Source organism: Prionailurus bengalensis, chromosome B3 (assembly GCF_016509475.1).
Source record: "Prionailurus bengalensis isolate Pbe53 chromosome B3, Fcat_Pben_1.1_paternal_pri, whole genome shotgun sequence".
NCBI lineage: Eukaryota > Metazoa > Chordata > Mammalia > Carnivora > Felidae > Prionailurus > Prionailurus bengalensis.
In genome coordinates, this window is record NC_057355.1 from 18,577,884 (window position 1) to 18,604,065 (window position 26,182).

Consider the following 26,182-nt stretch of genomic DNA (forward strand, 5'->3'; position numbering starts at 1 on the left):
TTTGATAGCCCTGCACTAGTAAAGTGGATGCCTCCTCAAGAAACCACCGTGACTCTTTTAACTCTTTCCCAGTCGAGTCCGGGAACCCGGGCTGCCCACAGACAGGACGGCAGAGCTCCACCAGGGCTGTGAGACTAGGGCTCCGTGGGCTTCGGGTTCACTATGCTGGCTCACACCTCCACCGGGTACAAAATGTGTTGGAAGAGACAAAGCCAACAGTGTGCTGATCGGCCGGAGCAAAACTGTGGTTTTTCCACACAAGCCACAGAGTGATGGTCTGAGGGCTGACGGTGACTCGTTAGTGTCTCCTCGCTTAGGTTTGGAGTCCTGTCCTTCTCATGAGGAGAGCACTCTGTGGTGAAAGCCCGTTTTTGTTTTGTTTTGTTTTGTTTTGTTTTGTTTTGTTTTGTTTTGTTTTGTTGTTTAGGAAAGCAAAGAACTACTCTGGCAGTTAGGAGAAGGTGGTAAATGACAGTAGGTGACACCAAGTCTTATGCCGCCCCAAAAATGAAACTTCAGGGCACCCAGAGTGCAATGCCTCAGTCTCTATAAATACAGCTGGAGCCCCCGATGCCCCCAGTGGCTTGGGGACACTGCTCCGTCCACAATCAGTGAAATCATGTTCTACCCTGCTCCCTCTTCTCTGCTTACCGAGGCCAGAAATAAAACACTTGCATTTAATACCGATTTTGCATAATAAGAGTTGAAGCCAATAAGGGGCTTCCTGTGAACCCGGAATCCGTGAGCTCCGGGCTGGGTTAGGATCTGGTTGGACCCGGTCCTGGCCAGGCCACAGCACCTGGGAGACGCTGGGCCTCTGCTTCCTCATCTCCAAGACATGATGGTCCCAGCCCTCACTCCCGCCCAGCAAGGCTCTCCTGGCACACGCAGAGGACATGCATGCTCAGGACTCCTTGCTTATAGGAACTGCCAAGAGAAACTGAGAAAGAAACAGGGAGGGCCGCTTTCCAGCAGAGCAACTTCCAGTTGGGGTTTCATATCCAGGGTGGTTGTGCAGAGCGAGCGGTTGAGGATTACAGGACTCCAGGGAAGGCTTAGAAGAGAGAAGGCTCTACTTCTTGGAATCAAATGTTTCCCCTCAAGAAATTCTACCTGCTACTGACATTTCCTGGCTCCTAAAAGGAAGTGAGAGTATCAGGATACTCACAATTTCTGCTTCCTCAGCCACCACCTAAAGCCACCATTTAAGGGCCATGTGCTCTGATTTAGCCCCTCATGTACTTTTACCCATGTAACCTTCCCAACAACTCTCCAAGGTAAAGGATCATTTTGCTCTTTCCTCAGATGAGGCAATGGGGGCCCAGAGAGGTTAAGTTACCTGCCTAAAGTCACACAGCTATTACGAGTAGACACCTGAACCTAAACAGACCAAGCTCAGCACCCTTACTATTCTGGCTATATAAATCCCCATATTCCTTAGGTTATAACCTCAGTCTAGAGTTTTAGGAAAAATGCCGAGATGGGCAAATGTCACCCTTGTTTTTAAAAAAAATTTTTTTTTCAACGTTTTTATTTATTTTTTTTTTGGGACAGAGAGAGACAGAGCATGAACGGGGGAGGGGCAGAGAGAGAGGGAGACACAGAATCGGAAACGGGCTCCAGGCTCTGAGCCATCAGCCCAGAGCCTGATGCGGGGCTCGAACTCACGGACCGCGAGATCGTGACCTGGCTGAAGTCAGACGCTCAACCGACTGCGCCACCCAGGCGCCCCTTACCCTTGTTTTTAAAGAGGACAAATTCCAGGCTCGAATGGGTACAGGGTCTCACATTCCATATACCCTCCTAAAAATCACTAACTTTGCAGATTTCCAAAGCTTCCAGTGAACGAACAGCTTCAAATGTGTCCGGTTATGTTAATTATTGGGGAATCTAGGTGGAGCCTGCATGGGTGTTCATTGTTCTAATTTCTCCATAGGTTTGGAAAATTGGTTCTTGCACATGCATATGAAAATTTGGTTTCAGAAATCAGTGCAGGCTGGTGGGATGTGGCAGACAGGCCAAAGGAGGGGCCAGAGTCTCAGAAAGAACTGTCTCCGAAAGAACAAGACTGGGAAGCATAGGGAGTGACCCACACATGCCCCCCCAACCCCCTCCCCCCTGTCAGCCCCTCACGCTTTTCTGAGGGCCTCCTAGCAGGTGCTAAGCACACAGCTCCTGCCCTCAGCCAGCTCCCTGTATGGAAGGTGAGAGAATGGATGAACACAACACAGTTTCATAGACTCTGTGTCAGAGGTGAGTTCGGGGCCCCCCTATGTGTGTGCGGGGGACAGGGACAGGGGCAGATGGGGAAGACTGTCTGAAAGCAATGCAGAGGCAGGGAGAAGAAGTGGCCTGGGAGTGCCTGGTAGGCAAGGACTGGATGGCATGGATCCTGACCTGGGTGGCCATGACTGATGTTCCTGTGGTGGGCTGGTGGAGAGAGGAAGGCTCTGTGTGGAGAAGAGGGAGGCAAAGGAATTTTCTTTTTCCCTAGAAGTTTGGCTGGGCAAAGGAGGTGAGGTAAAGAGTGGCTCTAGAGGGTGGAGAAGGGGAGAGAAGTTTCAGTGTTCCTGTTATTGGGGTGGGGGATTTGAGCATGTCAAGAACCCCCCTCCCTGCCCCCCCCCCCCCCCCGCCCCGTAACTTGGGGTTAGAGGGATGAACAGAAGAGTTTCTTTAGAGCCACATGCTGACCACCAGCATGCTTGGGCCCATCTTAGAGAACCTACTGCCCACACAGACACCAGAGGCACTCTGGGGTGACTGTGCTCCTTGTCGCGGCCTACTCACATGCACCTGCTGACTCCCCCACTCAGTGCCCAGGGTTGGGGCCTTGGGTTTAAGACTTGGGGCCCTGACCTTCTTCTCAGGTTATGGGTGCTATGAATCGTGTGTTGTCTGGCATTTATTTCTTCAAGTAACAACCTGGGGTTGCCTTTGGGGATATGTTCTTCCTCTAGCCATGCTGGGCAGACCCCAAACTCACCCCAGTTCCAGGCATGGACCCATCACCCAACCCCGGACAGTGAGAGTCAGTCCCAAGACTTTGTTCACCTTGGGAAGCAGCAGCCTTCTTACCACAGAATTGCCCAGAGACTTGATGTAAGTCTGGGTTACCAGTACATGGGAAGAGGCCCCCAGAATAAGGTCAACTGAGAGAGGACAGCAGTGCCCAGGGGAGAGAATATTTTCCCATGATATCATTTAAAGCTCCTGGATCCAGCTGTGCCTGAAGCTGATGCTCAGCAACTGAGAACTGTGTTTTGCTTTCACATTTGCTTTTTGGAGGTCAGTTAAAAAAAAAAATACTAACCATGATAGGGGCAGAGCAGTTTGGGAAAGATTACTAGTGTGGACTCCTAGAAACCACACTAGGATCCTTATTAGCGTTAAGCTTAGTAGCCAGAGATTTAGAAGGTCTGACATTATCTATAACTTAAACTGTCTCCCAGGCCTCTGCTCCTTTCTGACACTAATGTTCAGGATGAGGTGACTCTTTCTCACTCAGCCTTGTTTGTGCATTTCCCCACCCTTTGTGGGAAGCACTTTAAAGTGACTTAGTGAATTATAAACTGAAAACTTGAAAGCTACCCGGCCTCCATGCCAAAAGTCAAACATCTGGGGGGTCAGGAGTGGGAAGGACTGGGAAAAGTGAGGGAGGGCACACCTGGAGATGATTATGAAACCATCTACAGAAACAGTGCGCAGAGGTGTGGGGGCCAGCCTGGGGAGCCCTGCTTCTGCTGGCAGAGGCACCCACTGTGGGTGAGATGCAGGGGACAGATGTCCAGCCAGCTGGGGCTTGGGGCTCATCAGCCTCCGATCACCAGAGGTGATCCCCTACCAGAGGAGTAGGTGGAGGAGACCTTGCAGGAGGTCCTCTGCTTTGGAGGAGTGGGTGTGGTCAAAGAATTGGGGGAAAGGAAGTGAGGGGGCAGGCTGTGGCTAGCAGGCTATGCCAGAACAAGGCCAGCAGCCGACTGGGGAAGAACACGTCAGTCAGTGGAACATTGGTAACCAGCCCCCTTAGGAAAGAAGCCTAGATCTAGAGTGCTTGTTGCTCCCATGGGGTCAATGCCCCCACCATGGAGGATTTCAAGTAATCTGTGTGCCCTCAGTGAACGCAGACCTCCTCCAAGCCACATGCCACTGCTAGGGCACCCCCATGAGCTCTGGAAGTGCCTGTCTTTGTTCTGGAGGGCCTGGTGTGGAGCTGCTGACTTGGTGAAGTCTCCCAGTATCACAGCTTTGGGGGTGGGTGGGTGGGGCTCTCACGTCCCCAGAATGAATAAACTTTGCGTGTCCAAGCTCTGCTTGTGGTCACCTCCACGGGCGGCTGCAAGATTCCAGGCACTGCAAACGTGGGTTCGCAACTGCCACTTGGCACCCCCATCCTCAGGACAGTTTGATCGTGATGACCATACTTTGTGAATTTTGCAGTGGGAGGAAAAACACAGAGTTAAAAGTAGGAGCTCAGCAATCCCAAGAAGCATGGAGATCGCCTCAAACCTACTGACTTCGGGTGAGTAATTTAGTCAGCAAGATTCAAAATTTGCAAGGTTTTTGCTGGGGTCCAGCGGTGACCCTGGAACTTCCTGCTGAAATCGGAATTTAGCACCTGAGATTCCTTCAAAAGGGAGGGACAGTGGCCTCAGAGAATCTCCGAACATCAAGATCATTATCAGCAGTGAGTAAATAGGTTCCTTGTGCGTCCAATGAGAAAACCATGTCCTGGGGCCGTGTCAGCTCCAGACAGCGGTAACGCAGACCACCCCTGGCCCATCGCAGCAGCCTCTACCCTGAGCGCGCTCCTTCACTCTGCAGGGTTTGCCAGAGCCCACCAGGAGGAAGCACCACGGCCTCCCACCCCCCAAGTTGCAGGAATACTTTCCAAGGCCTTGTACATAATGTGGCGTTCCTTTTCTTAAAGAAGGCCCCTGAGTTAAACAAGTTTTGGGCCCCACAAGTTCCCGTCCCTCTCAATCCTGAGGCATCGATGGGTATGGGCAAGGACACCCCTTGTCGTAGGCAGTTTGAGATTTTTAGGCCTAGAAACTCAACAGGGGCTACTGAAATGATAAGACAGATGCTTTGATTTGACAGCCAAACGATGGAGTTCAGAACACAGGGAAATCCTGAGCAACCTGATGGGATCTGTGCTGTCTGAAGTTCGGATTCGCTGGGGAGCAAAGTTTCGCTTGCTGGTTCTGCCTGGGTCAGAGGCTGGATGTTTGAAGCCACCGTCTGAGATAGAACCAGCGCCTGCTTTTGTGTATTTGGCTCAGGAGCCATTAGAAGCCTTTTGGCAGCTTTTGGAGAGACTTTTGCAGGGATGAGGATGAGCACGTGCTCTTTCTTGCTACCTGTGAAGAACGAAACCTCCTTAACGGCCTGGAACGTGAGGTCACGTGGCAAATGTCCATTTCCATCCCCGGGCCCTTCTTTTGCCCTGTGAACATCTACACATCGTCCCTGGACTTCACTGGGGAGCAAGTGGTGGTGGTGGGGGGGATGGGGACGTTCCTGATGGAAGGGCACAGCTCCTCCTTATAGCTGGCTGGAGGCAGGCACGAGGGGTCCAACCCCATCCCCATGCCCTCCTCTTGCATGGCGCTGTGCAGAAGCTGCTTCTTTTTTGTACTTCTCCCTCTTGGATTCCACTGGAAGACTTGACCCACAGTCAACCTACTTCTAATCCTGGCATCCAGTCAGTTCCCTTTATTTCCACTCACAGTTCTGCCAGCTCTGTTCTTAGCTGTGGATGCAAACTGCAGAGGCATTTCCTGTTCCAGGTGGTTTTGAGCAGAAAGCCAGGCAGCGTGGGCTGAAGGTAGGTGGGGTGAAATTCTTCAGGAACTGCTCCCAGCAAATGTGAGAGTAATTCAAAGTTACACTGGGTTGACTTCCAAAGCACCCAGCCCCGAGTGGAAACAAGGCTTGTTTGAACTAACTTTAGAAACATAATGAGCATGGACCACCTTCGGATTTGCCCTTGCTCACACACCAGGCCCTGGAATCCTGGGATTAAAATTTATGAATAAGATAAGAAGACAAAAGCTGGCTCCCCCATTTGCAGGAGGCCTGGTGCTTCTGGGGAAGTTGTCCTGAGACACTGAACCAATTTCCTTGGGCTGGAGGTTCGCTTCTTTGAAGTCCACGTAAATAAGTCACAGCAATGGGCAGGTTTAATGCATGTTAGCCAGGGAAAAGTCGTTTCCCTCTATTGATCTCTGGTTGTAATGGAACACATCAGAGCAATTCCAGGAGGCTCTGTGGATTGCCACAGGCCCAGATGAAATGAGGACCTTTGGACAAGCTGCTGAACCCCTGGAGCCTCAGTTTCTTCCTCAGGGAAATAGGAAAAGCAATACTTTGCAGTACTTAATGGGGGGCGGTTGGGGGTCAGGTCTACAGAGCCAAGCGGGGCTCAGTGACTGGGAACCACAAACATCGATGCTCCTGTTACCTGCATGTGTGGCCCACAGGCTCTGGGAGCTGAGAGGAGCCAATAGGAGAGCTCGCCCCCCCACTCCTGCCATGGGCAGCATCACTATTTACTTGGCCCTAAAGTGGGTTCCAGCAAAACATCTGTGTTTACTACAGAAGTTGAACAATCTAAAGGATTCTGACATCCTTCTGTCATTCTTAGGTTGCCACGGAGAAGCACAGATAATGTTCCTATTTTGGACAGAAACCTGGGGCTGGGATGTCTCGGAAGCCAGGACCGGAAGCCAAGGGGCACCTGCAGGGGCACCTGCTGGCCAGCCAATAAGTTGACCTTGGAACTGTGCCAGCTCTGGGGATATTGAGATTATGATTTTTGAATAAGATAAGGGTCAAAGGCAATGTCTGCCTCCCAAAGACACCCGGTGACCCCAGGGGGTAGACATGTCCTTTCCAGGTAGGCAAGGGCTGATGAACCAGTCGGAAAGGGTAACATCTGGGAGTGACCCAAGGTGACAGATGTCAGTGAGGCTGACCCAATTTCCTCATTTGGTAAAAAGGCCATAGCTCCAAGGAAGCTGCCAGAAGCAGCACAAGGCTGTTTTCGAAAGCATGTATAAGCACTGTTCCATCTGCGGCGACAGCTCAGACAGCTGCAATGAGGGGGCCAGGCTAGACAGGGACAGCGTCCACGCCAGGCAGGTGGAAAAACCGCAGGGCTGATGGAGACGGTTTGAGTATGAACCTGTAAGGTTCCACCCCGGCTTAAGGAGCAGCGGTGGCCTCACGGAGGCAGAGTGGATGGCAGAAGAGACATCTGAAGAGGAGGTGGTGACAGGGTTGCCTGGGACACAGTAGGGGCCCCAGGCGGCTGCTTGCTGGTGAGCCCTGGTGTGGGCACTCAGGAATGAGAGCTCCTGCCCCTACTCCCGCCGTTCCCCAAAGCACATGTGTGAGGATTATCTGAGTGCCTGCAAAGTGTTTTCTTAAGTGACAGGACAGTGGTCTTCGTTGGAAACTTGCCTAAGAGAGGTTTGTTTTATGTCTGTCTAACGAGACTTGGAGTTTCTCAAGTAGAGGCCATTTCAAAGAAAGACCTAGATCCTTCTGAAGCTGCAAAGGCAGGAATGTGGATAATTATATAATTAATAAAAAAATTAGTGATAAAAGCTGAACTAAAAGCATTTCACCAGGAGCTTCATTTGAGCCAAAACAACTTAATTCTTAAGTTTGAAGCCAGAGAGAGAGAGATTGTGTCTTATAAATTCTTTTCAATCTCAAACGGCACCTTGCAACACAGACGGAGTTGATTATAATACGAGAAAGCCCAGGAGAAGGACCTGGGTAGGAGATCAGCCACCTCCAGTTTGAAATCCAACCTGAGACAGAACATAGGAAGGAGAAGGGCTGGCGGGAGGGCACGGGTCACAGCATGTCCCATCCCAGGGGACTAGCAGTAGAGGCAGGCTCTGAGCACCCTGCTGGTCCCCACAGCAGCATAAAGAGCACATCACTCTACTCTGGTGCTCAAGTACTGGGCAGACCTTTGAGAGGGCCAATGGAGAGGCTGGCAGCTAAGCTTAGGATACACTCAGAGGGACTTCTGTGCCCAAGGAGGTGTTCAGTTGAACAATTCTTCGTAGGCTTTAAAAAAAAATTTTTTTTTTAAAAACTATTTATTTTTGAGAGAGAGAGAGAGAGAGAGAGAGACAGAGAGAGACAGAGAGAGGGAGGGACGGAGGGAGGAAGGGGCAGAGAGGGAGGGTGACACAGAATCCAGGCTCTGAGCTGTCAGCACAGAGCCCAATTTGGGGCTCGAGCTGTGAGATCATGACCTGAGCCAAAGTCGGTCACCCAAACTGATTGAGCCACCCAGGAGCCCCTCTTCTTAGGCTTTAAGTATGGTTCTGTTGAAGGCAATGAGGAAAAATCTGGAATGGAAGCCAATCCTTCTGCAGACAGATGCAGGCATTTGTGCCTGAAGTCAATAGAGGTGGCTGTTAGGGATTTGGGGTACACAACACTTAGTGAAAACCAGGGTTCTTTTGTGCTTCCATTGGATTTAGGGCTATTACTCTTTTTTCCAGCTAAGAAATCATCCCCAGAGCCATCAACAGCCTCCAGGGGCTCCCTCCAAGCCAGGCAACGGGTCTATGCTGTGTAGGCTAAGGCTGCTCTGAGTTCTCTGGGGGTTACTTTGGGGGGCTTTCGCCACCCCAATTCCATCCTTCCTTCCTCTGTCATCTTCCATGACATATCCAAAGCTGGTGGTTCCTCCTGCTCTCCCCCACCCCATCTACTTTGGGGGTGGCTGCACTTTAGCCAAAGACGACAACATTGTGTGGAGTGCTCTGATTACTTCTGTCTTTATGTCTCAAATACTGGTGTAAAACCCGTGGCCTGGGAGAATGATGCTGGACCAAATAATCAGCCTGATCATTCAAACCTTAGAACATGAACCACGGATCAGATCGTTTTCATTTTACCCAGAAAACTGTGGGCAGGTTTATCCTCCACCACGCGGATCCTCCGAGCTCCAGCTGGAATGACAGCAGCTTCAATATAACCTGTAGTGACAGACAAGATACAGGTAAAGCACACCTCCACCCTCCATCAGAGGTCCACGTAGAACCCCCCAGAAAGATCCACCCCTATGGTAACTTCAGAGCCTGTGGAATGGGATGGTCCAGCTCTGAGAAATCAAGTCAACCAACCAAGAGTTGTTCTTTGATGGCCAGCACCGCCCAGCTGCCCAAATTCCAGACAGCACCATTTGTATGTGTTAAGAGTTGAGCTGTCTCTCCCCCGCTCCCATTCTTATGTTCAAGTCCTAACCCCCACTATCTCAGAATGTGACTTAATTTGGAAATTAGGCCCTTGCAGATGTAATTCGTTAAGATGAGATCGCACTGGAGTAGGGTGGGCACCTAATCTTATAAAAAGGGGAAACCCGGATGCAGACACGCACACAGAACTCCATGTAAACAGAGGTCAGAATGATGCATCTACAAGCCAAGGGACACCACAGATTGCCAGCAAACCACCAGAAGCTAGGAGAGAGGCACGAAGCAGATTCTTCCTTACAGCAATCCAAAGGAAGCAACCCTGCCCACAATTTGATCTTGGACTTCTAGCTTCTAGAGCCATGAGACAGTCAGTGAGGGTCTGTGATTTATGCCACTCAGTTTGTGGTACTTGGTTACAGCAGCCCTAGCAGACTAAGAGAGCCCCTCCTGGGAGCATGGATGCACAGAGCCCCCGGTCACTTCATCTGCTGGAGGTTCCTTTGGTCTTTGCCGGACTTTGAGCTTTTCCTGAATCTGTGGAATGAGAGCGGAAGTGACTCCCTCAGTGACAAAACCACTCCTTACCACACTGTGCCCCCTTTCCTACTTCCATTGACCTTCAGGAATTTCTGCAACTCTCTCAGTGCATGCTTTTGTCTATTTCCTTGAGTATTTCCAGCTATAATGGGAGCCCTTCAGAGGCCAGAGGGCTTCCTCTGCCCATACTCTGACCCGACTTGTACCCAGACAGTGGGTGGATAATAATGAATCAGGGAGGAAATGGCTGAGGCTGCCAGGGAGGAGGTCAGCAACCAGCGGATGCCTGGTTTAACTGTGTCAATAAAGGAACCCAACACTATCGGTGAGATTCTGAAATGCAGGCTGGTAATCATTTTGTTATGATTTTCATTTGGGTTTTGGACAAGGGTTATGCGTGTTTGCTTCAGCAATTTAGGTGATCATTCCAAATTAGATTATGAATCCTTCCACTGTGGTTCCTAAATGTGATCATCAGAATCAGCAAGGGAGCTTTAAAAATGAGAGATTTCTGAGCCCAACTATGTAGAGATTATGGAAATATCTATTTTTGAGGGGTCTATTTACTCCCTCATTTTCTCCCAGCAAAAGTAGCTTCATTTTCGTTATAAAAATAGTACATGATAATTTAAACCACAAAAGGGGGGAAAAACCCAAAATCAACCTGTACCACATTGCACTACAGAAATGACCCCTAAAAAGGTAATATTTTGGTGGCTAGCCTTTTCAGCATCTGTTAATGCACATAAAAATACGTACATCATTTTACACGAATAGGATATTGTACGTAGTTTTAAAAGGTCAAGGACAACTTTAAGATAGAGTTTTGCTAGGCAATATGTGTCCAAGGTGCAAAATTCAAATTACAAAAGGATATGGTAGAAAGTATGTTTCTTTAATAAGATATATCCTGCACTTAGCTACCATTTCATTATTTACATATTATATTTATAATAATTTGTCTATTTTGGCTTGGTTTCCATAAAGCTAATTGAAACATCTGCTCATATGGCAGTTTTATTTCTTCCTTTCTAATCGTTACGGTTTTAATTTCTTCTCCTTTCACCACCGTGACTGGAACTTACAAAATCACGTTGGATGCAACATGGGACTGTGTCATCCTTGCCTTATTCGTGATGTTCACAGGAATGCCTCCAAAGTTGTCCCACTGAAAATGAGGTCTGCGTGATAATGTGATAGGTAACAATTATCAGGTTAAGGAAGTTCCCCTTCATCCTAGTTTGTTAAAAGCTTTTGTCACAAAGAGGTACTGGAGTGAATCAAGTTCTTTTTTGCCTGTACTGAGGTCATCATATTGTTGTTTTCCCCAAACAATCTGAAGACCTCAGGACAGTTGAACTGTAATCACACTGGTCACGGCTCACATGGCATGTGGGTATCTCAGCTTTGTCTTTCCTTCACCAACACATTTTAGTTAATTGTGATTTCTGTTCTGATGTTTTTCTGTAAATCTTTAGTTATAGTTACATTTCTATTATGTGATTTGTCAGCTGTAAGTGAAATATTTTAATCCCTGGATATTAAAAGACGAGGAGGGGCTCCTGGGTGGCTCAGTCAGTTAAGCGTCTGGCTTTGATTTTCTGCCCAGGTCATGATCTCATGGCTGTGAGACTGAGCCTGTGTCGGGCTCTGTGTTGACAGTAGATAGCCTGCTTGAGATTCTCTCTCTCCCCCCCTCACTCTCTGTCTGACTCTCCCCTGCTTGCGTGCATACATGTATTGTCTCTCTCTCTCTCAAAAAAAAGAGGAAGTCAGCATAGCTACACTGTGCTCCACTTTCTTACATCTTTTCAATTTTTACTGTATGAATCCTACACTGTATTAATTTATAACATTTATTTTTTGCTAAGATAATTCCTGCAGTTGTTTTAGTCTTAATCCTAAAAATTAATTTAATGTTCATTATGTGTCCCCTTTGCCACAATTTCTTCAGCAAATTCTTATGTCCCTCATGTTTGCACTCTGTGATGGGCTTGTGAGAATTATATTTTCTGAAATGTAATATAGTTAAAAATTATTGTTTGTTGTTTTTATACATGAATGTCAGTTTCATAGCTATAAAATTATTGGCTCACACTTTAAAAAAATTTTTTTTTAATGTTTATTTATTTTTGAGACAGAGAGAGAACATGAACGGGGAGGGTCAGAGAGAGAGGGAGACACAGAATCCGAAACAGGCTCCAGGCTCTGACCTGTCAGCACACAGCCCGATGCGGGGCTTGAACTCACGGACTGAGAGATCATGACCTGAGCCGAAGTCGGACGCCTAACCAACTAAGCCACCCAGGCGTCCCTCTTGGCTCACACTTTCTCTGAGCTCACTGTAGGCGTTGTTCTATTGAATGTCAATGAGGAGAAGATTGAGGCCACTCTGATATTTTCTTGTCATTAGGTTACCTAAAATTGGGATTGAATGCCCACTAGAGTCTTATATTAAAAATCTGATATCTACTGGACTAGTCACCGTTTAGTATAGTTTTTTCCCAGGACATGAAGGTATACTATTATTATACTTGTTTGGTTTTCTTTTTCAGGGACACCAAATTAGGCTTGATTTTCTTTTTCTTCCATTGTGTTCATTTAATCTCTTACTCTTTTGATGCTTTTTTTTCATTTGCATTTTGCTCGGCTCATTTTTCTCAATCTTGTCCTCCGTGCTTCTTCTTGTGTTCTCAGCAATATCAATTTCCTTGCTTCCACAGGGACTTGGTTTTTGTGATGGATTCATTTTCTTCCTTGACATGTTTCCTCAGCTCTGACAAGTCATGTTTTGTCTCCCTCTGCCACTTCACCATATCTTCATTGGGGTCTTATGTCCTAGTTATCAGTTCTTATTTTATTGAGGCTATTGTTTAATCAGTTTTTGGCATTTATAACAGTAACATTTGGTTGCAATTTTCATTTTCTCCTTGGTAACACTTTGCTGGTGGTTATTTTTTTTTTAACCATTCATTTGTTCTCCTGCCCTTTATTCCTTTCTTATTGCAGTTATGGATACTGCTCTGATTCTCTTTCTAGATTACTAGTTTTTAAGTGACACAAGTTCTAATTGTATAAGCTGCTTGCGGTAGGCTTATACTGTAGGCAAGGATGGGACAGTGTTGTAGGCAACAGCACTTTTTCTTGATTTACAGTAAAAATTACTAGGATGTAAGTTTATGTGTATCAGTGAGTTAATTTTTTAAATATATTTTAAATTTATACAAATACACATGTATATTTTCTCATAAGAATTTTATAATACAAGTAAATCTCAAGGCTTCTTAATCTCACTCCCCTTCCTGTGGGAACTGCCACCATCAGTTTGGTGTATATTCATTCAGATATTTTACTATTTATACATATATTCATGCAAACTAAAAATATACTGTGTGGCATTTTCATATTTATATTTGTCTATATTTTACATAAGTGTTAGGAGTAACATTATAACTAAATATTGTATTATACTTTTTTTAACATGCTATTTCTTGGAGATCCATGTGAGTGTGTATAGTTATACTTCATTTTTCATTTAAATTGCTATGTAGTTATGTGACTACTCCCTTAATGATGGACATTTGTTTCAAATTCGTCATTGTTAGAAACAATGCTATATTATATAAAAATATGCACACAAACCCCTAACAAAACACTAGCAATCTAATCCAGCAACATATAAAAAGGATTGTATACCATGATCAAATAAAATTTGTTCCAGGAATTCAAGGTTAGTTTAATATATGGAAATGAATCAATGAAATCTATATAAAACACAAAAAAACACAAGATCCTTTTAATAGATTCAGAGAAAGCATTTGACAAAATTTAATACCCTTTCATGATAAAAGCACTGAACAAACTAGGAATAAAAGGGAACTTCCTCAACCTGATAAACAGCTCTTAGAAAAACCCACAGCTAACATCAGACTCAATGGTGAAATACTTAAAGCCTTCCCCCTAAAATCAGGAAGGAGACAAGGATGTCCATTCTAGGTACTTCTATGTAGCATTGCATAGGAAGTTCTCTTCATGTCAATTAGGCAAGAAAGCTTTTTAAAAGGCATCCAAATTAGAAAAGAAGTAAAAACATCTCTATTTGCAGATGTCAAGATTTTATATATAAGGAAAATCCTAAAGAATACACTAAAACATATTAAAACAGGTTTAGCAAGGTTATGGGATATGAGATCAGTATTCAAGAATCAACTGGATTGCCAGGCATTAGGGCTGAACAGTTAAAAATTAAATTAACAATCTGAATTAAATAGTGTCAAAAAAAATAAAATACTTAGGAATAAACTTCACAAAAGATGTACAAGATCTCTACACCAAAAACTAGAAAACACTGTTGAAAAGATACTGAAGAAGATCTAAATAAGTGGAAAGACATTCCATGTTCATGGATCAGAAGACTTAATAACGTTAAAATGGAATACTTCACAAATTGATTTACTGATCAACAGTGTGTATAAAAATTCCAGCTCTTTGATTTTGCATTTTTGCCAAGAATGACAAGCTACTCCTAAAATTCATATGGAAATACAAGGGACCTAGAATACAGAAATCAATACCTAAAAAGAGCAAAGTTGGAGAACTGACACTAACTGATTTTAAGGCTTTCTAGCCAGTTACAGTAATGAGGATAATGTGATACTGGCATAAAGACAGACATTTTTATTAATGGGGTATAATTGAGAATCTAGAAATAAATCATTTATTGACTTTTTAAAAGCAAAGGTGCCAAGAATATTAAATGGGGAAATAATAGTCTTTTCAACAGTGTTGGGATAACTGGATATGCACATACAAAGGAATGCAGCTATGTCAGAGGATATGAAAACCCTAACCAAAAAATGGATCAAAGACCAAAATCTAAGAGCTAAGACTATAAAAGTCTTAGAAGGAAACACAGAAGTACAATTTTTTGACCTTGGGTTAGGCAATGGATTCTTAGATATGACTGCAAATGCACAAGCAACTAAAGGAAAAAACCAAAGTAGATTACATCAGAATTTAAAACTTTGTGCTTCCAAAGACACCATCAACAAAGTGAAAAGCAAATTCATACACTGGAAGAAACAATTTGTAAATCATTTTGATAAAGAAACTATACCAAGAATATATAAAGAAAGCTTATAACTCAATAATAAAGGGACAAATAATTCAATTTAAAAATAGGCATAGGATTTTAACAGACGTTTTTCTCCAAAGAAGATATATGGTATGAATGGCCACCAGGCACATGAAAAGATTCTCAAAATCATTAGTCATTAGGGAAATGCAAATCAAAACCACTGTGAGATACTTCTTCATACCCATGAAGATGCCTATAACCAAAACAATAGACAAGAAGAGCTGTAGAGAATGTGGAGCAAATGGAGGCCTCATTCATTACCAGCAGGAATGTAAAATGGTAGACACTTTGAAGAAGAGTTTGGCAGTTTCCAAAACAATTAAACAGAATTACCATATGGCCTACCAATTTTGTTCCTAGGTATATAGCCAAGAAAAATGAAAGCACATGTCCATGCAAATACAGATGTTCACATCAGTATTATTCATAATAGCTAAAAAAAGTAGAAACAACTCAAATACCCATCAACTGATGAATGATTTAAAAAATGTGGTATAACCATACAATGGAATGTTATTCAGCAGTAAAAAGATGGAAGCCACTGATATATGGCTGTGATGGTTCATATGGGCGAACCCTGAAAATCTTATGCTAAGTTAAAGAAGCCAGTCGCAAAGGCCCACATACCGTATGTGCCATTTATATGAAATGTTCAGAAGAGACAAATATACACAGAAAGTAGTTGCTGAGGGCTGGGGTAGGAGGGAGATGGGGAATGAGTGCTAATGAGTGTAGGACTTCTTTTTAGGATGATTGTGGTGATGGCTGTGCAACTTTGTGCATGTATTAAACACCCACTGAATTGCACATGTTAAATGGGTGAATTTTATGGTGTATGGATTATATGTCAACAAAGATGCTTACAAAGAAAACCCAATACTGCAGTGAACAGCTTTGCACATGTCTTATTGTGCATATATATGACATCCTACCAGTCAGCTGTGAGAATTGCTGGGTCAAATAAACATCAATTTATGTGTTTATGTATAGCTAAATTACCCTCCATAACAGCTTAACTAATAGATAAGTCAACCAACACTATATGAAGTTTTCTGTTTATTCATAGACTTCTAAATACTTGAAATTATCAATCTTCTTTTTTTATTATTTATTTTTAAAATTTACATCCAAATTAGCGTATAGTGCAACAATGATTTCAGGAGTAGATTCCTTAAGCCCCTTACCCATTTAGCCCATACCCCCTCCCACAACCCCTCCAGTAACCCTCTGTTTGTTCTCCATATTTAAGAATATCTTATGTTTTGTTCCCCTCCCTGTTTTTATATTATTTTTGCTTCCTTTCCCTTAGGTTCATCTGTTTTATATCTTAAAGTCCTCATATGAGTGAAGTCATATGATATTTGTTTTTCTGTGGCTAATTTTGCTTACCATAATACCCTCTAGTTCCATCCACGTAGTTGCAAATGGCAAGATTTCATTCTCTTTGATTGCCGAGTAATACTCCATTGTATATGTATACACCACATCTTCTTTATCCATTCATCCATCAGTGGACATTTGGGCTCTTTTCATACTTTGGCTGTTGTTGATAGTGCTGCTATAAACATTGAGGTGCATGTGTTCCTTCAAAACAGCATACCTGTATCCCTTCGATAAATACCTAGTATTGCAATTTCTGGGTTGTAAGGTAGTTCTATTTTTAATTTTTTGAGAAACCTCCATACTGTTTTCCAGAATGGCTGCACTAGTTTGCATTCCCACAAGCAGTGCAAAAGAGATCCTCTTTCTCTGCATCCTCGCCAACACCTGTTGTTGCCTGAGTTGTTAGCCATTCTGACAGGTGTGAGGTGGTATCTCATTGTGGTTTTGATTTGTATTTCCCTGATGATGAGTGATGTTGAGCATTTTTTCATGTGTCGGTTGGCCATCTGGATGTCTTCCTTGGAGAAGTGTCTATTCATGTCTTTTGCCCATTTCTTCACTGGGTTATTTGTTTTTTGGGTGTTGAGTTTGATAAGTTCTTTATAGATTTTGGATACTAACCCTTTATCTGATACACCATTTGCAAATATCTTCTCCCATTCTGTTGGTTGCCTTTTAGTTTTGCTGATTGTTTCCTTCACTGTGCAGAAGCTTTTTATCTTGATGAGGTCCCAATAGCTTATTTTTGCTTTTGTTTCCCTTGCCTCCAGAGACATGTCAAGTAAAAAGTTGCTGTGGCCGTCAAAGAGCTTTTTGCCTGCTTTCTCCTCAAGGATTAAAAAAAAATTTTTTTTAATGTCTATTTTTGAGAGAGACAGAGAGACAGAGAGGGAGAGGGAGAGAGAGAGAGAGAGAGAGTGAGCATGAGTGGGGGAGGGGCAGAGAGTGAGGGAGACAGAATCTGAAGCAGGCTCCAGGCTCTGAGCTGTCAGGACAGAGACCAATGTGGAGCTCGAACCCACGAACCAAGAGATCATGACCTGAGCCGAAGTCGTACGCTTAACCGACTGAGCCACCCAGGTGCCCCATCGCCTCAAGGATTTTGATGGCTTCCTGTCTTACATTTAGGTCTTTCATCCATTTTGAGTTTATTTTTTGGGTATGGTGTAAGAAAGTGGTCAAGGTGCATTTTTCTGCAGTCACTGTCCAGTTTTCCCAGCACCACCTTCAGAAGAGTCTTTATTCCACTGGATATTCTTTCCTGCTTTGTCAACAATTGGTTGGCCATATGTTTGTGGGTCCATTTCTGGGTTCTTCATTCTGTTCATTGATCTGAGTGTCTGTTTTTATGCCAGTACCATACTGTCTTGATGATTACAGCTTTGTAATACAGCTTGAAGTCCATAAATCTTAATATTTGCTAATCTAATAGGTGCAAAAAAATTATGCTGGAGATTTCATCTGCATTTCCCTCACTATTGATGTGGCTTGGCATCTTATTATATATTGGTTGGCTATTTGCATATCCTTTTCAGTTAACTGCCTTGTTGATAAGCATCGCCCATGTTTTCTACTGGCTGTTTTTTGTTTTTTGTTTTTTTTTTTTGATGAGCAGGAATTTTATTTTTTTATTTTTATTTTTTTAATTTTTTTTTTAACATTTATTTGTTTTTTTTTTTTTGAGACAGAGACAGAGCATGAATGGGGGGAGGGCCAGAGAGAGAGGGAGACACAGAATCTGAAGCAGGCTCCAGGCTCTGAGCTGTCAGCACAGAGCCTGATGCAGGGCTCGAACTCACGGACCGTGAGATCATGACCTGAGCAAAGTCGGACGCTCAACCGACTGAGCCACCCAGGCGCCCAGATGAGCAGGAATTTTAAAAGTATATCTTAGGGGCACCTGGATGGCTCAGTTGGTTGATGTCCAACTCTTGATTCTAGCTCAGGTCATGATCACAGGGTTGGGGGATTGAGCCCTCCATTGGGAGCCTCACAATGAGCATGGACCCTGCTTAAGATTCTCTCTCTCTCTCTCTCTCTCTCTCTCTCTGTCTCTCCCTCTGCCCCTCTCCCCCACTCGTGGGAGCTCTCTCTCTAAAATTAAAAAAAAATATATATATATATATATACACACCTTAGTACCTATCAATATATATTTAATGTTTTGAACCCAAACTTTTTACTTACTAGACTTATTGTAAACATTTTTTCTGTCATTTGTTGTTTTTTTATGAAGCTCTTTATCACATATTTTTGAGAGTCATGTTTTTGAGATCTTTTTGTTTTCTGATGGTTTCTTCTTAGAACATTCCATACTAGTTTTATGAATACAGTCGCATCTTGGATCTTTTTAAGAACAGTTGGTAGAGATTTTGTATTTCTATTATTTGAGTGATCTTTTCCCATGCTTTCATCTTACCTTGCTCTCCCCTTTGTGTTGAGACTCCTTCAAGAAGGAGGCCAAAGATGGGTTGTCTTTGTATATACAGATGGGGTTTGGTGACCACGAGGGCTGGCTTTCAGCTGAGGGGCAGGGAGCCATTGTTGAGGGCTGACAACCAGAATAGCAGAACGTCAGCTATAGGAGCTGTGTGCCGTGGTGCTGGTCACCAAATATTTCCAGGTCTCTCTCCAGAAATGTTAAGGATGCATCTCCCTACATTCTTAAAATTGTGGGACCATGTGACATACTTTGACCTTAAAAATGTGAGTAAAACTGAGGTGCACATAGGAGCTTTAAGAGCATCAGGACCTGATTTGTTGTGTTCCCTTTTTCCTGCCAAGGTGGCTGTGGTGGCATCTGAACAATAAAATCTGTCAGCCCAGGTCCATGAGTGGCCCAAATACACACACCCTCCTACCTCCCCATGCTGGACATGTAACATGAGCAAGAAATAAACTTTTGTGTTAAGCTACTAAGATGTGGGGGGCTTTCACATTGAGTCTTGTTTATTGTGGCAAATCCAAATCTATTAATTCAGATTCATATGTGTATGATGTCCACCTGAGATGTCCTTGTTCTCCTCAGACCTTTTAATAGGCTCCTTTTCATTCGTTTTAAGTTGAGCTCAGGAAGGCAGGAAGTACTTGTTGTTCAACTAGCCATCTTTGATGGAAAGTTTGGTAGCGTCTGCCACACAGACAGCAAATGTCTGGGCATTGTTACTACAGATCCAGCCCCAGAACTTTCCGAAATACATGTTCTACTTGACTCCCCAGATGTAAACACAGTTCAGCCTGAGGGCAGTGGTTGTCTTACTTCTAGTGCCCTGATCCATCCTGATTCCCAGGCAGGATGACTGGAACCAGCCGGGGTGTGGTCCTCCAATGTGATTCCTTCCAGACACTTCCCCCAGCCACGGGGAAGGGCAGTGCTGGCTCGTCCAAACAGCCTGCTGCACGCGGCCCCTGCACTGTCCAGTCCTCACAGCGTGAGGCAGGGGTTTTTGATTAAAAACAGTTTTTACTCTAGTAATGCTTCTCTACTTGAAAAAGTCTGGCCACCAAAAACACAACAAAACACACAGAACCAAACCAAACAACAACAAAACACATCTTTTAGGATTACAACATTGGCTTTTGTGCCACAGATTTCTCTCAGCGAAATCCATTCCTTCTGGGGGAGTTTGAAGACTTATTGGATTCTAGGGATACAAGACAATAAAACGTCAAAAGCAGAGACAAAAACTGTTTTGGGGTCAATGTGATTCAAACCCTTCTGGAGAGGAATCTCCATTTAAACCACAGAACTGACCCGGGAATAGGGATCTGCTTGGAGAGCTGAAGTATTCTCGGAGAGAAGTTGCTGTTAATGGAATCTTTCTATTTTGTGACTAACAAACCTCAGTGTGAACATTACTAGGCTGCTAGAATCTGAGGCAATGGATACATCCACCAAGATCCAGATTAGTTCATTTTCCACATTCCCTAGCAAGGTAGTATGTTTGCAACCAATGTCTGGTCACCATGCCTGTGTTTAAACTTAACTTTGGCACAAATAATAATACCGAAAAGGCACCCGTTTTCTCTCTTCTGTCAAGAACCCTGGGGGGTAGAGCAGACGAGCAGTGAAAAGCTCAGGGTAGATGAGGCTTATCCTCAGGTGACCCCTGAGTAACACAGCAGAGGAATCATTGCCATTCATGGGTTCTGCTAACCTTTCTTTCTAAGATGAGCTCCTCTGCTCATGGCATGCAGGGAACCAATGAAAGAGACAATCCCTGAAATGGAAGGCAAATGTTTTGTCCACAGACCAAGGAAACCACCTCTACCTCACTGTCCTCTGTCTGATGGCCCCTACTTTGACTCACAGCTCAAAGCCCATGCTGAAGTTGGTGTAAAAAGTGACCAGAAATGGTAAGAGTCCCATCACCAAGTCCCAGAGCACCCTGCTGTCATCCCTCAAACCAGATGTCCCCCTATGCAGAAGCCAGCTACCACATGTTGACTAGGCATGAAATATAATTAAAGGGGGGGGGGTGATTTACTCTAAGAATTCACAAGATAAAGTCACATTTGAGGTAGCATAGCAGGACTTTATCTTTGGAATAATTTTTCATTCTAGTCTCTGCAATCAAGTAGGAGAAATCCAGTTAGAGGGATGTGATTTGGGTTCATGAGGAAGCCGTGGATAAAATTCAATGCCTTTGCCATCCTCCTGGGAGGACAGGTAATTTTTGCTGTAAGAACGAGTAGTTAGAAGGAACATCAGTGTGATGTTGACTTGAAACCGATCTTAAATCTTCTGACGAGTTAATATCACCAGGCTATGAACACGTTCCCCTGCAAAATAATTTTTGTCTGAATTCCCCAAGTAGCCTTGCTTTTAGATGATCACTTTTTGTGTTTTTTAGTAACATTAACTGTCTTTGAAAGAAAACCATTGAACTGGCAAGGTACCATGATGGAATGCAGGTAAAACTCTGGCTATGTGGCCTGGAGCTCTTTCACAAGATTGTATCAAACATGTAAAAGAAACCAAAGTTCAATTTTTTTTTTTGTAGTTTTCTTATAAAATACTTAGGTTTTTGTGTAAGTTTATAGTTTTCCCTTTTTACAAAAGTTGTTTATGAGAATACCTCTATCTTGATGTTTATCCCTAAGGGCTGTTCTGGGTCTAATTGGAAAGACCTCATTGTTTGGGAAGCCGGGGGCCAGACTAATACCCTTGTTCAGTTCCCAGAACGCGAGGTCAGTGTAGGTGGGCCAAAGCAAGGCCATGACCTTATCTCTACTATGAAGATCAGGAGGATGTTATCCCCTGCCCTTTGGGAAACCAACCCTGTGGTATGGAGACTTCGCTATGGAAGAAAGTGCCACCTTTGGCAAATTCTCTGGCACGTCTTCGCATTTTCTGCCGAAGTGTCAGGTGTGGCTGAGAATGAAGACGTATCCATGGCACACTAATGCATGTTTCTGGTCTCCAATCTCATAACCCTTTACCTTTTATAGCTTTAAAATTGGTTTCACTCTACAGTTTTTCTTTTTCGCAATCAGTCCTACACATCGATTATACGTAAGTGATTAATGGCCTTTGTGTTTATCCATGGCTTCATGCATGACTCATTCCCGTCGACTGTGCTCAGAAAATATTCAGGCATGTAAGCGAGGAAAGAATCCCACACCACACGTGTAACCACTGGTACTGCACATAATATATAAACATCTTACATGAGAAACACTTGGGAACAGCCTTTGCCATCACACACGTGGACACCTTCGTACAAGGATTATTCTTGACTGAGGAAAAGAAGTATATTGTACTTGGTTTACATGCGCAGTTCCAGAACTGAGACTGGTGTTCTTAATCACGGTGGAGAGAAGGCTCATTATTTGTTATCATAGAGGGTAAATTTCTCCACAGAACCTGCATACCCCACACGGAGAGACTTGGCACGTGACAGAGATTCTACAGGTAATTACTGAATAAATAAATATGTGACTTGAGGATCCATCCGCACTCAAAAGGGATAGATGACATCACCTTCTCTTTTAAAAATTCATCGTTTAAGGAGGTTCTCTTTGAGAGCAAGTGTAATGCGATTCGGAACCCATAGAGTGGTTCTTGGTGGGGACTTCCGTGGGTACTAGTCATTTTTGTAGCACTGAGGAGGAGCACAGGAGAAAGATACAAATGTCACAATGACAATTTAGTGAAGGAGGTGAAGGCAGCACACCAAGAACTTCCAAATTTCTAAATTAAAAAACTCCACTGTTTGAACTCAACCAAAGTCTTGAGAATGTGCAAGCCCTCCATCCATCCAGGAAGTAATATGACAGCCAATTCGAGCAGATCCCTCCTATAGCCGAGTTGCTGAAGGCCTCGGTGCTTCAAAGTCAGGAGTCAATAGGCCAGGGGGTATACTAAACAGCCAACACTGACCTCTCAAGGACCCAAGAGGGGGATACCCTGGGGGATGTGGACACAGTCCCTGTGTGGGTCTGCTCTGGATTCTCAGCTCAAGCACTTAGGTGAAAAAACCCAGAAGGGTTCAGGCAAGGGTCAGGACTTCAGATAATTGGGCAAAAATCCTGAATTTGATTATTTGTTATCTTTCTGGTATGGTATTTCTTTTTGATATTTACCCTTAAGGGTGATAAGACATTCCTCCTTTTCCCAATCTTTAGGAGCTGGGCTAAGATGAAAGTTACCTTCCTATCTAAACTGACAGGATTACTGAATCCATCCAGCCACACTTGGAGTCACCCAGATGACCTGGGGCTTTATACCAGTCCTAAATTGGGTTTTTCCTTCAGCCTGAAATGCCCTTCCTCCATCCCCCACTGTCAGTTAATTTCTACTGGCCTTTTAGGGCTTGGGGACCACCCTCATCTTTCAGCAGGCCTGGGCCAGGTGGCCCAGGAGAATTTGAGGCCCCGCAGCACCCCCCACTGAGATGCTTTGGCCTCACACTCAAGCTGCTTGCCTGGGGGTTCCCTCCCTCGACTGTGACCGACTTGGGGAACCTCTAGCTTTTATTTCTGTACAACTCATGCTCAAAGTATAGTAGCACTGGGGCACCTGGGTGGCTCAGTCGGCTAAGCATCCAAACTTCGGCTCAGGTCATGATCTCACGGTTCGTGGTTTCAAACCCCGTGTCAGGCTCTATGCGGACAGCTCGGAGCCTGGAGCCTGCTTTGAAATCTGGGTCTCCCATTCTCTCTGCCCCTCCCCTGCTCATGTTCTCTCTCTCTCTCTCTCAAAAATCAACATTAAAAAAATTAAAATGTAGTAGTGTTGAATAAATGTTTGCTGGGTAAATGGACTATTGGTGACCCTTTGTCAGTATCTCTGTATATGTGCATTCCAGAATGTCAGACCACAATTACAGGGTTGATGAAGCTATGTGAAATAGCAATTCATGTATGTGTGAGTGAGCATTTCATGCACATCTTCTGTAAGCAGAATCCACAATGATATAAGCTTCTGCTCACAGACGGTGAACACTTGGGAAAAACAACTTTAGACTTTAAAACAAAGATGTGACATCTGGCAACTGCTCAGGACAGAACTTTTCCAGGTGGGTGAAGCTATGGGTGCTTATCTTTCTCTGAAGGTTTGCTAAGGCTTTTGTGCACCAGAAGCTGGAAGGAAGCACATTAACCACAGGTCTGGGTGGGGGCAGCTACCCCCAGGAGGCTTCCAATGGTTCTCTGTCCCTGCACAGGGGACTGGCTGCCAGAGCCCCACAATCCTGACCTCCCTGGGAGGAAGCCTACACATTCCTGCCCACATTCCTCCTGTGAACAGGTAAGATGAAGAAAGGGGAGGCAAGAAAAAAAAAAAAGTTACTGTGATTGGAAGAATGCATCTACTCATGATGAGATCAAAGGTCAACAAGCAGATTAGACTCAGGAAAAAACAGAGAACATTTTTTATCCCCATTGGGGTTCTCTTGGAAATGAGCTGCGATGTTGCCTCCAGTGGAGATTTTCAAAGGTGTGTGAAAGAACCACCCTTAGTGTTCTACTGAATTGCCCCGGGGGCAGGAGCGGGCACAGATGTGTTCAACTTGCCTTCCACATAAGGGAGCAACTACAGTTAGTTCAGTTTACTGAACAACATTTGATTTAAATAAAAGGTTCTTTTTTTTTTTTTAATGTTTATTTATTTTTGAGAGAGCGAGACAGAGAGACAGAGAGACAGAGTACCCACAGAGGGTGCAGAGAGAGAGGGAGACACAGAATCCGAAGCAGGTTCCAGACTCTGAGCTGTCAGCATAGAGCCCAACATGGGGCTCAAACTCACAAACCATGAGATTATGATCTGAGCCAAAGTAGAACATTTAACCAACTGAGCCACCCAGGTGCCCCAATTTAAATAAAAGGTTCTAATCTCTCCCCCACTTTTTAAAAAATCAGTACTAAAACTTGCAGAGGTTTTGTTGCTAAGTAGGCAAGGTCAGAGTCTCATGGCAGATTGGAGCTGGGGATCCAAACAGAGAAAGTGCCATTAGACATGTCAAAACAAATAGAAATCACCAACATTCCAGAGCAGTGTTGTTCGAGAACTTTCTGCGATGATGGAAATGTTCTCTCTCTGTGCTGTCTGGCACAGGAGCCACTAGCCACGTGTGGCAATGGAACACTTGAAATGTAGCTAGTAGGACCGAGGGCTGAACTTTTAAGTTTGTTTAATTTTAATTATAATTAAAAAAAATTTAAACATTGACTTAAGAGAGAGTGCACACGTGTGTGTGCTCGAGTGGGGCAGGGACAGAGAGGGAGACAGAGAACCCCAAGCAGGCTCCTCACTGTCAGTGCAAAGTCCCATGTGGGGCTCAAACTCATGAACCATGAGATCATGACCTGAGATGAAATCCAGAGTCAGATGCTTAACTGACTAAGCCACCCAGACGTCCCTATAACTAAAATTTGAATACCCTAAAGTGGCCTGTGACTACTGTCCCAGAAGGTGTAGCTTCGGAGGGCACTTTCCCCCCAAACTGACTTGCTCTAGCACTACTTTCCTCAGTTGACCTCAGGAGCCACACAGCAGGCACAGATTCTCACACAAGTGTCCTATTTTGTAGACTGGGCACCTGTCTTTAAAATCCAGAAACCAGGCCTGAAATGCACTTCCTAAGCATAATTTTAAAATTAAATTTTGTGCTTACATTTGCCTCTGGTTTTGCTTTCACCAGATCCTGCAAAATCCTTGTGCAATAGGTTGCCCTTTCTGCAAGGTATCAAGAAGGAATGTTTCCGCTAGACCAGGTCTTCTATCCAGATAGAGGAGAGGGGGAGCATGCACAGACTTCTCCTCTCTGCCTCATTCCCAGAGGCCTGTTCTGTGGGACAGAGAGGATTACCTGTGATTGTGTTCCCCTGTGGGGTAAAATTGAAGGGAAAAGCTTCTATGGAAAGTAATCGTTCAAATTTGAATAGAGACTTTTCAGCTCAGCTCCGCCCACCAAGCTACCTTGGTGATGTCGCACTTGGGGGAGCGGACACTCACTAAGGCTTTGAGAAGAGCTCTCTCCCCAGAGGACTTGCCTGCTTCATGCTCCCCTCGTTATGTGTCAACCCAGACACATCCCTGAACATCATAAGCTAGTGTCCCCCAGGACAGGCGATCAGAAACCATTTCCCACCTCTGGGCTAAGCAGCCCATAGCTGCGAAGATAGTTCTAGCAGAAAGCCTCCAAAGACCCATCAGCTGAACTTGGATGGACCTCTGTAAGCACAGTGTTGGGGGAGGTCTACATCTGGGAAACAGGAGACTCCTCTCTTCTGCATTCACAGTTGCCAGAGAGGCAGCTCAGACTTCCCGGAACATTCGGCTTCATGCGTGTTTTAGGGATATGTGTAAATGCAGTCCTACTTTAGCTGACAGAACACTCAGAGAATCTTCCGTCTATAGGTAAAAACGACCTGGCCAATGTCACATCGGAAG

General features: G+C 44.4%; 1 protein-coding gene across 4 annotated transcripts in view; it reads right to left on the bottom strand.

Annotated features, from left to right (window-relative positions):
- The window catches only part of ADAMTS17 (ADAM metallopeptidase with thrombospondin type 1 motif 17), a 346,681-nt gene that overhangs the window by 77,980 nt on the left and 242,519 nt on the right, over window positions 1–26,182 (bottom strand). For 2 of the 4 annotated variants that reach the window (XM_043554792.1, XM_043554791.1), the window contains exons 16-17: window positions 21,958–22,026; window positions 8,931–9,011 (exon numbers count right to left, since the gene is read on the bottom strand). In XM_043554792.1, the coding sequence (XP_043410727.1) occupies window positions 8,931–9,011; window positions 21,958–22,026 (150 nt within the window). The remainder of the gene's footprint in view (window positions 1–8,930; window positions 9,012–21,957; window positions 22,027–26,182) is intronic. The other 2 variants (XM_043554794.1, XM_043554793.1) reach the window with 1 other exon arrangement.